At 37.5% G+C, this 12,975-nt stretch overlaps 1 protein-coding gene across 1 annotated transcript in view; it reads left to right on the forward strand.

Moving 5' to 3' along the window:
- Positions 1–12,975, forward strand: part of LMAN1 (lectin, mannose binding 1) — a 30,236-nt gene that overhangs the window by 2,350 nt on the left and 14,911 nt on the right. The window contains exons 2-8 of the mRNA XM_074995712.1: positions 4,413–4,567; positions 4,656–4,763; positions 7,363–7,424; positions 8,327–8,426; positions 9,820–9,943; positions 11,139–11,197; positions 12,199–12,331. Of these exons, the coding sequence (XP_074851813.1) occupies positions 4,413–4,567; positions 4,656–4,763; positions 7,363–7,424; positions 8,327–8,426; positions 9,820–9,943; positions 11,139–11,197; positions 12,199–12,331 (741 nt within the window). The remainder of the gene's footprint in view (positions 1–4,412; positions 4,568–4,655; positions 4,764–7,362; positions 7,425–8,326; positions 8,427–9,819; positions 9,944–11,138; positions 11,198–12,198; positions 12,332–12,975) is intronic.

Consider the following 12,975-nt stretch of genomic DNA (forward strand, 5'->3'; position numbering starts at 1 on the left):
AATAAGTACTTGATAAAACTCATATTTCCTGTATTTGTCACACAAGGTAAAACATATATATTTAACTCTAGCTGCAGATCAGGAGTGAGAGTTTTGAGTTGGTTTTGGTCTCTTGTATGGATTTGAACAAGTCACTTAACGTCTCTTCTGATAGTTGTAAAATCAGGACAACATTAATGCGAGGGCAATGTTAAGAGGTCTTGTTTACATTCAAAATACTCTGCAATTTTTTTTAATGGGCAGTGCTACCTGAACATAATGAATATTGAAATAGTAAAGATATGACTTTCATATGGGTTAAAAATAAATGAAATTGTTGCTTGCTTATTAAAATCCATGCACTTCCTTCCAAATTACTGTGCTTCAGTCTGCACTTTTTATTTTGTTTTTTAGTATAATTACTTCATTGTCAAACAGGCTTACCTATTACATGATATGAAGCCCTTTCCAGCTTAATATTATCACAAAAATGCTCTTTGTACTAACTGTTCTCGGCTTGGTACCAAAGCACTTGAAATGAGTGGCAGGTGCTTTACGTAAGTATGGCAGACCAGAGATCCATCTAGCCGGGTCAGACGAATGATCCACTTAGACCAGAATCTTGTCTCTGACGTTAGCTGATACCAGATGCTTCAGAAGGAATGAATGGATCAGGACATTTTCAAATGATCTGTCCTGTTACATAGCTCCAGCTTTTGGTAGTTGGAGGTTCACAGGCATCCAGAGCATGTAATTGTGTCCTTGATTATCTTGGCTAATAGCTGTTCATTCACCTATCTTCCCTTGAACTTATTTACTTCTTTTGTGAACTCAGTTCTACGTTTGACTTTCACAACATCCTGTGGTAACAAGTTCGACAGGTTGTCTGTGCTTGTCTGATGATCTGTTTCATTTTGTTTTGTTTTAAATCTGCTCCCTATTCATTTCATCAGATGACCACCTGTTTTTGTATTGTGTGTGTGTGTGGGGAGGGGGGGGAAATGACACTTCCTTACTGATTTTCTTCATATCTTTCATGATTTTATATACTTTGTTCCCTAAGTAGTCTCTTCTAAACTAAAAATTCCTAGTCTTAATCTCTTTGCATGGAAACTGTTCCATCTCTCTGTCATTTTCATTGTCCTTTTCTACATCTTTCCAATTCTAATATTTCTTTTTTTAAACAATGCAATCTGAATAGTAGGTAGTTTCAGTGTCTGGGTGTACTGGGGATTTCTACAATGGTGTTAGAATATTTTGTTTTGCTATTTACCATTTTCCTAATAGTTCCTAACATTGTTAGCTTTTTTGATTGCTGCTGCTTATTGATTCAGTGTTTTTCATTGTGCTGTCCAGGATGCCTCAAATCTTTCTCATGCAGTGACATCTAATTGTAGCTCCTATTATTTCATCTGTATAGCTGGGATTATATTTTCCAATATGCATTACTTTACACTTATCAACATTGAACTTCTTTTGTAGTTTTGTTGCCCAGTCTCCCAGCTTTGTGAGATCCCTTTGTAACTTTTCACAGTCAGCTTTGGAAATTATCCATCTTGAGTGATTTTATAGCTTCTCCAAACTTCGCCACGTTACTATTAATGCCTTTTTTTTAGATCACTTATGAATATGTTGAACATAACTGGTGCCAGTGGAAATCATCAGGAGACTGACATTACCCACACTCCAGTCTGAAAACTGACCATTTATTTCTACCTTTTGTTTTCTGCCTTTTTGCCAGTTACTGATCAGTGAGAGGGCTGTATTTCATGACTCTTTACTTTGATGCAGGGCCTTGTCGAAGGCATTCAGAAAGTTGAGGTACCCTGTACCCACTGGATCACCCTTGCCACAAGCTGATGTATGTCCTCAAAAATTCTAATAAATTGGAATAATTTTGCTTCCAAAAACCATATTGACTCTTTGACAAATTGTGTTCATTTCTGTGTCTGATAATTCTGTGGTTTTCAACCAGCTTGACTGGTACTCAGGTCAGGCTTTTTGACTGGCAATTGCCAGGATTGCCTCTGGAGCCAGCTATTCATTGCGTACTCTCTAGCCATCTGGTACAGTGTCAGAGTAAGAAGTTAGCTTACATATCTTTAGTAGTTCTGCAATTTCACTTTGAGTTGATTCAGAACTTGGGTAAATATTATTTGGCCTGGTGAGTTGTTGTTTTTACTTGCTGTTGTGAAAACCTCCTTCGTGGACACTTAGTCATTAACAGTTCCTCAGAGTTGTAACCTAAAAAGAGTGATTTGAGTGTGGGAATCTTATCCATATTCTGTGGTGTGCAGGCTGATGAAAAGTCTTAAATGGAACTTCGTCACAATAGCTTTGTCTTTGCTGAATGTTTCTTTAGCATCTCAATTTGCCTAATGACCACACTGTCTGCTTGACAGGTGTCCTGCTTCAGGCTTACTTAAAGGTTTATTTCCTGTTAGTTTTTGTGTTCTTAGATGATGGCTCTTCAGATTCTTTCTTGGCTTGCCTTATAATGCTTGGTTTGGCATAGTTTAGCCTTTGTGGGTTTTTTTTTCTCAGTAGGGTTTTCACTCCTCCATTTTTTTTTAAAAGATATCCTGTGTTTTTTTTGTGTTTTTTTTAAACTGTTTATTTGGTTGTCTAGCCACATTGGCATCTTTTTTTGGTCTTCTTACCGTTTGTTAGGTTTGTTGTATAGTAGGATCTTGTTAAAGCTGATTGGGACCAGGGCCAGACCCTATAATCTGGAGAATGCTAGAGAGACAGTGGTGGAGCCTCACAACCTGCCGTAGGTGTGATTGCTTGCTTCTGGACCTGAATGTGCTGGTTATTTGATTAATATGGAGAGACGAATAGTGGAGTATCAGATAAATGAAATTTTGCTGTGTAGGTTTATTTTGAGTCTCAATTGTTATTAAATAGACTCCATGCAGTTTGCAGGCATTTCATATTTGTTAGTATTTTCTTTCAATTTGTTTAACTAGCTTCCTCATTTTTGTGTAACTCACGTTTTTGCAGTTAAATTCTGTTGTCACTTTTCCCCTTGCAAGGATATTACATTAAATTATGCTGTGGTTACTATTACTGAGTGGTTCCATTATAGTCACCTCCTGGACCAGATCCTGCATTTCACTTGAGACTAACTCATGTCTACAGTAGAATTTTTGTCAGCAAGACTTTTGTCACTTGGAACACTCTCTTGATCAACTTAAGTTTTGCCGGCGTAAGCACTTGTACGTACAGTGCTGTACCAACAGAAAATGCTTTTCTGCCAACATAGGTACTGCCTTTGCTTGAGCTGATTTTATTATGATGCAGGGAGACATGGCCTTAATCAAAAATTGCCTTTCCCCTTGTGCTTTCTAGGACAGGCTTGCTCCAAGAAGCAGTAGCTGAACATGTCTATAAACTTTATCTCTGCATCCCTTCCAGCTGGAAATCAAATTTAGTGGTGTGAAAAATCTGCTTTAAGCAAACAGAAGCTTTGTCTTGGAATTAGATTTATTGTACACAGTTTAGTTAATATCTACATCATTTGCAGTGATGGTTTTAAAAGACAACTGCATTTTCAGGAGGAAGAATGCTGCTCCAACCATGAGTATGTTACTATAAAATGTACAGGCATTTACTGCCTATACAGGATTATTTTTAGTTATCACATAGAAAATGTAGTGAATTTCTGTAACGGAGCTAAATATGGGCTATCTAGTTAATTCATAGGAATGTTTGTTTATTGCAAGCATCTGCATGGTTTACTCCACTTAACAGATGGTGACGGGAGCATGTCTTTATTAAATTTTATAAAGGGCACTCAGATTATCTGTTAAGATGGCCCACTCTTTCCTTTGAAATTACAAAGAAAAACTATTTAAACTACCAGTATTACTCTAGGATCAGAAATTTCCAACTGAGATCACGTCCCCACTGTGTGAAATACTGGTGGACGTAGCAAGAGTCTCTGCTCCAAAGAGATTGCACTGTGAATAAGCAAGACAACCCAAAGGTCTTTTTCCCCAAAAGGCTTATCCATGTTTTACAGAAAAAAATAGACTCACCCAGGGCCTCACAGGAAGTCTATAATGGAAAACTGAATTTTGATCTCCTGAATTGAAGTCCAATTCCTTAACCATTAGACAAACCTTCCCCACAAGTTATCCATTGCTATCTCACATGAACTTTGAATAAGGAGATTTCTTTCATAATTCAAAATTTTGTAAATAGATAATAAACAATACTACTTTAATTTCCCCTTAACTGTTCAAATGTTAGGTTCTTAAAAATGTAATCCAAAAACATTTTGGCTTTTCAGTTAGAGAGACCATCTATCTGCAACATTATAGAGCAAGGTATACTTAGCAAATCCAGTATTTGCTTTATAATTGCTGGATATGCTCTTCATGTTCCTTCATATGTTTGTTGCATTTGTTTTTTCTTTTCCTCTTTTTCAGATGCCATACCTAGTGCAGATCAGATTCGAATAACTCCATCTTTAAAAAGCCAGAGAGGATCCGTGTGGACAAAAAACAAGTCTATATTTCAATATTGGGAGGTTGAGGTGACATTTCGAGTGACAGGGAGAGGCCGGATTGGAGCTGATGGACTAGTAAATGAACTTAAATTTTGTTTTGAAAATTGAATCATTTTATACATGTGAGTCTTAATTTATTGCTTTATTTAATTTCTGTGCACAGGCAATCTGGTTTACAGAAGGTCAAGGCTTAGAAGGTCCAGTTTTTGGGGCAGCTGATACTTGGAATGGTGTTGGCATTTTCTTTGACTCTTTTGACAATGATGGAAAGGTTAGTTGAAAGCAGATTCTTGTTATAATGGTTCCAAAGTGGCTTGGGGTGTGTGGGGTGTGGTGTTTTTTTTTGTTTGTTTTTTTTTTTTTAAACTATCTTGTATTCACACACACTTATCCTTTTCGTGAAAAATTACCTGGTTTATATCAGTTTTTTGTTTTTGTTTTTTTTTTCCAGTGAGATGCATGTGTATTTTAGAAAGAAAATGATGCTCACAAATGTGTGCAGTTTCCTAATCAACTTCTTTTTGACCAGGCTATGTTTAGGGCAGGAGGGAAAAAAACTTCAGCCTGGTTTTAGTTAGCAGGCCGACTGCTTATCATGCATGTAGCCAAGTTTCCAGTGATCCCATAAAGCTTTTTTACAGCCACCAGTCCTGGCTGTAAGTGTTCTATCAGGTTATTCAGCTGCAGTTTACCCCTAAATGTCTTCTAAAGAGCCCAGTAAGCAGTGGAAGACTTGGTAATGCTTCCACACAATATTGACCTCTTGTGATTTGGCAAATTCTCTTGTTTTGGCACCGGCAGGTCCCAAGGGTGCCAGACTAGAGAGGATCAACCTTGTTCTTTCAGCCTTTCTTCATAGGTCACATTCTCTAGACCTTTAATCATTCTTGTCACTTTTCTGGACCCTCTCTAATTTTTCCACATCTTCCTTGAACTGCGGTGCCCAGAACTGGACACAATACTCCAGCTGAGGCCTAACCAGCGCAGAGTAGATCGAAAGAATGACTTCTCGTGTCTTGTTCACAACACACCTGTTAATGCATTCCAGAATCATGGTTTTTCTTTTCTTTGCAACAGCATCATACTGTTGATTCGTTTAGCTTGTGGTCTACTATAACCCCTAGATTCCTTTCTGCTGTAGTCATTCCTAGACAGTCTCTCCCCATTCTGTATGTGTGAAACTGATTATTTCTTCCCAAGTGGAGCACTTTGCATTTGTCCTTACTAAACTTCATCCTGTTTACCTCAGACCACTTCTCCAATTTATCCAGATCATTTTTGAATTATGACCCTATCCTCCAAAGCAACCCCTCCCAGCTTGCAAACTTAATAAGCGTACTTTCTATGTCAATGTCTAAATTGTTGATGAAGCTATGGAACAGAACCAGTCCTAACGCAGACCCCTGCGGAACCCCACTTGTTATACTTTTCCAGCAGGATTGACAACCATTAAGAACTACTCTCTGCGTATGGCTATCCAGCCAGTTATGCACCCACCTTATAGTAGCTTCATCTAAATTGTATTTGCCTAGTTTTTTTTATAAGAAAATCGTGCAAGACCGTATCAAATGCTTTACTAAAGTCTAGGTATACCACATCTACTGCTTCTCCCCTATCCACAAGGCTTGTTATCCTGTCAAAGAAAGCTATCTGATTAGTTTGACATGATTTGTTCTTTACAAATCCATGCTGGCTGTTCCCTATCACCTTGCCACCTTCCAAGTGCTTGCAGATGATTTCTTTAATTACCTGCTCCATTATCATGTATCTTATCAACCAAATTTATAATCTCTTCAAAAGAAAAAAATTAGTTTAAAAGAACCTGTTCGCCATAAACCCAGGTTAACTGATATTAATTACATTGCTTACTTCATTTAATTATTTCTTGATTAAGTGTTGTCTCAGGTACTTCATTGTGTTACTCTGGATCGATGTGAAACTGACAGGCCTGTAATTGCTCAGGTCATCCCTTTTACCTTTTTAAATTTTGAGAGAACATTAGTTTTGTTTTGTTTTTTTTTTGCCAGTACACCATGGCTTATTGCAAATCAACCTTTATGATCCAATGAACTCTAGTAACCCTAACCGTAGCCAGCTCTTTTAAAGCTGTTGGATGCTTTGTTATCTGAACCTGCATATTTAAAATATCTAACTTAGTAGCTTTTTGTAACATCCTCCAAAGATACCAGTGGGATGGTACCTACTACTCCCATCATTGTGTAACCAATGGGAGACATACTTATTTCTCCGATGAGTTTATAGTGCATTTTACTCCTGAACACTGTCTTCATTGTATTTGATATTCTTTCAATGAATACCTTCAGTTTTTTAATTTTAAATGATCAAATTGCAAGAATAAATAGTAAATATGACAATAGTGTTCCCATAACTGAACTCCCATAGCTTTTTCACTTAGGCTATGGCTCCACTATATATCCCAAAATAGCAACTCCGTGGCTAAACACTGCTATTTCAAGCGTAGTATTTCAGTTCTGGTACCCCTTGTTGCACAAGGACTAGTGGAAACTTTTGAAAGAGCTGCTTATTTTGAACTTTTGGTGCCGTGTGGGTAGCACTGTGTTTGAAATTAGTTATGCAGTTTGCTTTGTGCAGTGTAGCCATAGCTTAACAGATTGTTTATGGATCAAAAGCAGGGTGCTGTTCTTTGTGTTGGCTGACATTACTATTTCATCAAACTCCCCTTGTGCCAAAGCTGCATCAGCATTAAGACTTTGGCTTTCTGTATAGCCTACTGACCTTGTAGATTACTACCATTGTCTTAGGAAGCTGTTAATGTTATTATATTACGTTTCTTTATAATTTCTTAAATTACTTCATTTTAAATGTTAAAACTTAATGATTTCTTTCAGAAAAACAATCCAGCAATTGTTGTTGTGGGCAACAATGGAAAACTCTTTTATGACCATCAGAAGTAAGTCTGTTAATTTTATTTGAATGTGGTACTTGTAGATTGCTGAAATATTTGGAGGCTTTTTAAACAAGGTTGAAGAAAATTCATTTTTTATGGTTAAGAGAATCTCAGATTTTTTGTGTCCTATGTGGGTGCACATGCCAGTCAGTGTGTTGTATAATACAACTGCATTGATTTGCTTCTAGGTGATTTCATGCGCTTTTCTACAGATTGTTTTCTTCCATTGGTAGCAAGGGTTTGAATTTTAGTAGAACTATACAAAATTTGTTGGTCATCAATATCATTTAATAGCTAACTTTTTAAAATTATTGTTGCACTGCTTCTGCTAAAGTCATAGCTGACGCCTCCAAAAATATCATGGTGAATGTTGTAGTAATACAATACCCCATGCACTGGAAAATAAGAGGCTCAAATAAATTGATCAAGTTGAGAACTACTACCTGTAGGTTACTTGTAGTCACTGAGAATATGTGGAAGATCTGAACAAGTAGCTACCAGTTCACAACTGTGACACCACTGTAAAATGAATTGGTGGTCTCATTCATATTGCTGATGGACAGTTGTCCACATCACAGTTGAAACCCTTGTTAGCTGCCTGAACCAAGAGGCTCCTGTAGGTGGTTGGTCACCCTTGGTCAAGACTGAAGCACATGAGAGAGGCAGCGTTGGGAAGCTTGTACTGCCTTTGACCATGCATGTTTTTGTGTGCCAATTTCACTTGTAGTGCTTTCAGTCCTAAACCTTTTGGAAATACAAAACTTAGTTTAAACATCCAGAGAGCTTTTGTTCTTGGAAAGATTTTATTTGACTCTTGTCTACTAAAATAATAGCATTTTCATGTCTCTTTCTAGCTAGTGCATAGTAATGATGTAGTTCTGTAATCCGTTTCTCTTCTTTCATAGCGATGGTTCCACACAGGCACTGGCATCGTGTCAGAGAGATTTTCGTAACAAGCCCTATCCTGTGCGAGCAAAGATTACATACTACCAAAAATTACTAACTGTAAGTAATCTGGTAGTCTTGGGATAACACGCTGCCTCATTTAGCTTCTGTGTCTTTTAAGTATGACATTTTCGTGAACTCTTAGGTTTTTAAAAAAAAAAGTGAGGCAGGCAAAATGTAGGCCTTGTGAAAATAAGGGAATGACAGATCAGAGAAAAGCAAAATGCAGACCTGCACTCCGCAAGCATTCGCTAACTCTTTAATGCACCTGCAACATTCTTGCTTCAACATTCCAGGGCTCCAATTATGTGGTGTTTTTAGGATCTAAAGAAATGTCCAGGACACTTTAAAAACAATAAGAAGCCCTGTGGCACTTTATAGGCTGACAGATATTTTGGAGCATAAGCTTTCGTGGACAAAGACCCATTTCATCAGATGCATGAGTGGGGGTTCCACAGGAGGGCCTAAATTTATAGGCTTGTGAAAAGGAGGGAGTCCCAGTCAAGAGGAGGATCAGAATTGACAAGGTCAGTTCAGTCATGGAAATCTTAAGTTTGAGATGGAGTGAACCCAGCCCAGAAACTTAGTTTGTTTTTGGGGAAGGAAGCAGCTCTAATCTAAGATCCAAATCCTTGAAGCCAGCCCCTTGCACAGCACCTAAAGCATATAGAAAGTTATTACATTTGTCAAAACCTGTGTAATACAGCCTACTGTGCATGCTGGGTAATTGAATTGCTGTCTGACACTACTTAGTTTCCCCATAATACTTGGACTGAGGCTTGGGAACAGCAAGTGGCTTTTTTAATGTGTCTCGAGAGTCCTTCAGAGCACATGGTAATAAAATATGGCATGGTTAATCATTAAAATTAATCAGGAGGCTTTTACTATGTCATTAACCAATTGCAGTTGATGATATAATACTTGCGGTCATTTTGTTGTGACAGTAATTATGTATACAAACTAAATATTTTCCCAGTCATGCTGTTTTAATATGAATTTATAGTACTATAGTAAATGAGACGGAGTTATCCCTGCTGTGACTTTTGGGTAACATTAATTACTAATTAAGTTCCTTAACTGTGGTATATCATTGTACTGGGGAACTAGCTTCAAATCAGAATTTTATTTTAATTTTTCTTATACTGCCACCCTTTGGAATACTAAGTTCTCATGGCTTTTTTTTTGACTGATGTTCTTTAATAATAAACATCTATATTTCATAACCTGTATGTCTAATTTTATAGTTTTATAAAAGAAATATGTATTTGCTGCATTATCTATAATTAGAACTTTGAGCTACATGCTTCATAATTTTAGATAACTTCTTATTTCTTGACCCTTTCTCTAACTTGCCTAATGCATAAAATAAAAAAGTGTAAGTTCTAGACTAATTAAATGGACATGATTATCAAATTAAAATGTATAGATGTAATGTAGGTGTCTTTCTTTCTAGGTACTGATTAATAATGGCTTTACTCCAGATAAAGAAGACTATGAATTTTGTGCTAAAGTGGAAAATATGATACTGCCATCAGAAGGGTACTTTGGAATATCTGCAGCAACAGGAGGGCTTGCAGGTAATATTTTCCACTGTTTTTAAGTTGGCGGTCCATGTCGATGAGCTCTGAGGTGTAGGGCTTCAGTAAGTTATTACTTAGAATGAGGCTACCTGTGTAAGACTGGATGTTGAAGGTGGTTGGTATGGAAAGATGGTGACTAGTGGAAAGTGTGAGTCTAGCTTTCCTGGCCATGGTAGCTGTTTGGCTTGTGTGAAACCACTTGCTGATCGTTCACTAGTGTCTACTGAACAGCTTGGCCAGGCTGCAAAGCCATCATGGTCATTAGCTTTATGTGGAACCTTTGGTGACCAATTGCCAATTAGCAGGACTTTGTGAAAAGCTTTGCATGACTGTTATCTGTGCTGCACCTCTTCTGTGGCTATGAAATCCAGAAGCCAAGGTGTGAGTGATTGGTCCTTTTGTGATGATCGCCTCAGGGCTCATGTGAAGAATGGCATTACTGTTGTTAGTCGATGGACTGCAAAATTGCAGTTTTCCTTTACTATGGTTTCTGACCACATTATATAGAAGCAGTGGTCATGATCTGCCTGCCAAACCAATGTTTGTCTTTTGCTGATTTGGGTACTAGAGCGGATACTCCTTTAACTGTATGGACAAGGACAATACCCTCTGCACCTGCTCTGTGTGTGCCACCTCTACTCCTTGTTCCCTGTGCAGTCCCACTGCCCGCTCCCTGTATTTGGGTGAATTTTGCACTAGCAGCATTAACTGAAAACCATTCATGAGTACTAAGCTCACATGGGAGGGGAAAAAAATCTTGACCGTATATATGAAAGGAAGATAAGTTTTTTAAACACAAGCACCATCTGTTTGTTTAGGTTTGGGACTGACACCTTGGCAGTTTCATCCCAAATAAAACAAACAAGTATTAGAACATTTTAAAGCCATAATGTACTTCCGTGTTTGTGTATTTTTGATTTTGGTCGAAAGGATTGGGTTGGCAGGGCATAGAAGGGAATTTAGTTGGTCTTTATTTTTTTTAAAGTACCGTAGAGAACATGTCTCGCTTTATTATGCCATTCATCTGAGCTACAAATCTAAATGAGAGCTGAGGAGATACTCCATAAAACCCCAACAGTCAGTGAAAGGCTAAAATTATATTAGTAAATCGGAAACTTCCCGAATTACATGTTAAGAAAAATATTTCATCACTAGTTATGAAACTAATTTGATGTATTTACTTTTTATTCAGATGACCATGACGTACTGTCGTTCCTGACTTTCCAGTTGAGTGAGCCTGGGAAAGAAGCAGTAAGCATCTTTTACGCACTAGAACATACTAATTTTACAGATGTGCACGTGTTCAGCTTGTTGCTGGGAGTCATTTAAAACATCATCATAGAACCACCCCTTTTTGGGGTATTTCAAAACGATCTGGCTGTAAAGCCTAATATCTTAAGGAGATGAGACTATACAATATAATGTATGGGTATAAAAGATTCAAAATGTCTTGCCTTTTAAGATTTTTTAAAGGGAACTGAATTCTGTTGCGTAGCTTAAAAGCAAAATATGCCTGTTTTTTGTCATTTTATACAGGTTGAACTTCTTCAGTAGTTGGTACACTCTGGTCTGGCAACAGCTGTAATCCAGCATGATTTTAATTAGCTGGACAGCCATTTATCATGGGTGTGGCCAAGTTTCCTGTGGTTCCATAAATTTTGTTTATAGCCACCAGTCCTGGATCTCAGAGTTCTGTGGTGTTATTTAGCTGTAATGTACCCATACATGTCATCTAAGAGCCGAGTAAGCAGTGGAAGTGTTGGTAATGCTGCTAGACAATATTGACTTCTTCTTGTAGTTCGACAAATTATCTTGTTTAGCATCAGTCAGGTCCCTGGGGTGTCAGACTAGAGAGGTTCAACCTGTATTAAGAGTGATAATTTTAAAATGTACTTTTTACTATCTCACATGGCTCTTGTTTTCGACTGTAATATTTGTTCATGTGTGTTTCTCACAGAAAGTTCTGATGTTTCTAACTAGAATTTTTTTTTTCACAACATTGTAGAAAAAATTGAAGTGGTAGGAATCTCAATAAGGGGTGGGGGAATAGGCTCTTATTTCAAGTTTGACACTCTGAATTATGTGTTCCCATATGTATAGATTTTACAGCATGAAGCATGTTTGCCTCCGAATGTGAAGAAATCTTGACAAGAGAGCTCCATGGGAAATAAAAGATATTGTAAAGAGAACTGAGAAGTGTTGAGCATTTCTAGTAATATGTAAATATTTTGCTTTTCAAAATTCTTTTAAAGCCTACCCCAGATGCAGAAATTCCAGAGAAGGAGAAGGAGAAATATCAAGAGGAGTTTGAGCATTTTCAACAAGAACTGGATAAAAAGAAGGAAGAATTTCAGAAGGATCATCCTGACATGCAAGGGCAGCCAGGTAAGTGCAATTAACAAGTTATTGTCAGGGAGAACACATTATTAAACCTAAGATGAAGATATGCATTCTTCTGATTACATTAGCTATGCCAGTTTATTTAGGATTGGAGCCTGCTCCCTTAAATCCCAACCTCCACCAACCCCCTTTATGGTAATTACTTTAGCCAAAAGTTTTTTGGACCTCTCTATGCCAAGGGATTGCTGAGATATTAACAGACATATATGATGGCCATTGGTAACCAAAGGAGCTAGATACTGAAACAAGCAAATAGAAGTGTGCTTGTGGGATGACAGCTGGCTGTTTTAGAAGGCTGAGAAAAAAGTTTGACAGTTTCTTTAAAACGTACTGAGAAAACTAATCTCTTCTGATCTGAAGGTAAGAAGCCAGACAAGTGTCTTCCATGGATCCTCTTTCTATTTGTCATGGCATGGTTTATAAGGCCCTAATTCAACATTCCATCCCTTTTTCAGTAAAGCCTTTGAGCACATGTTTAAGTTCAAGCAGATATTTGAGTTGTATTAACTTCAACTCTACAGAAATAAACAACATTGAAATACTAAAATATCAGCAAATCATGTTAACTGAGCATGAGACTTGAAAGATATGACCTAAGTATATTGTGTACCCTGTCTCTAATGCAGCAG

The sequence above is a fragment of the Carettochelys insculpta genome, chromosome 5 (assembly GCF_033958435.1).
Source record: "Carettochelys insculpta isolate YL-2023 chromosome 5, ASM3395843v1, whole genome shotgun sequence".
NCBI classification, from domain to species: Eukaryota; Metazoa; Chordata; order Testudines; family Carettochelyidae; genus Carettochelys; species Carettochelys insculpta.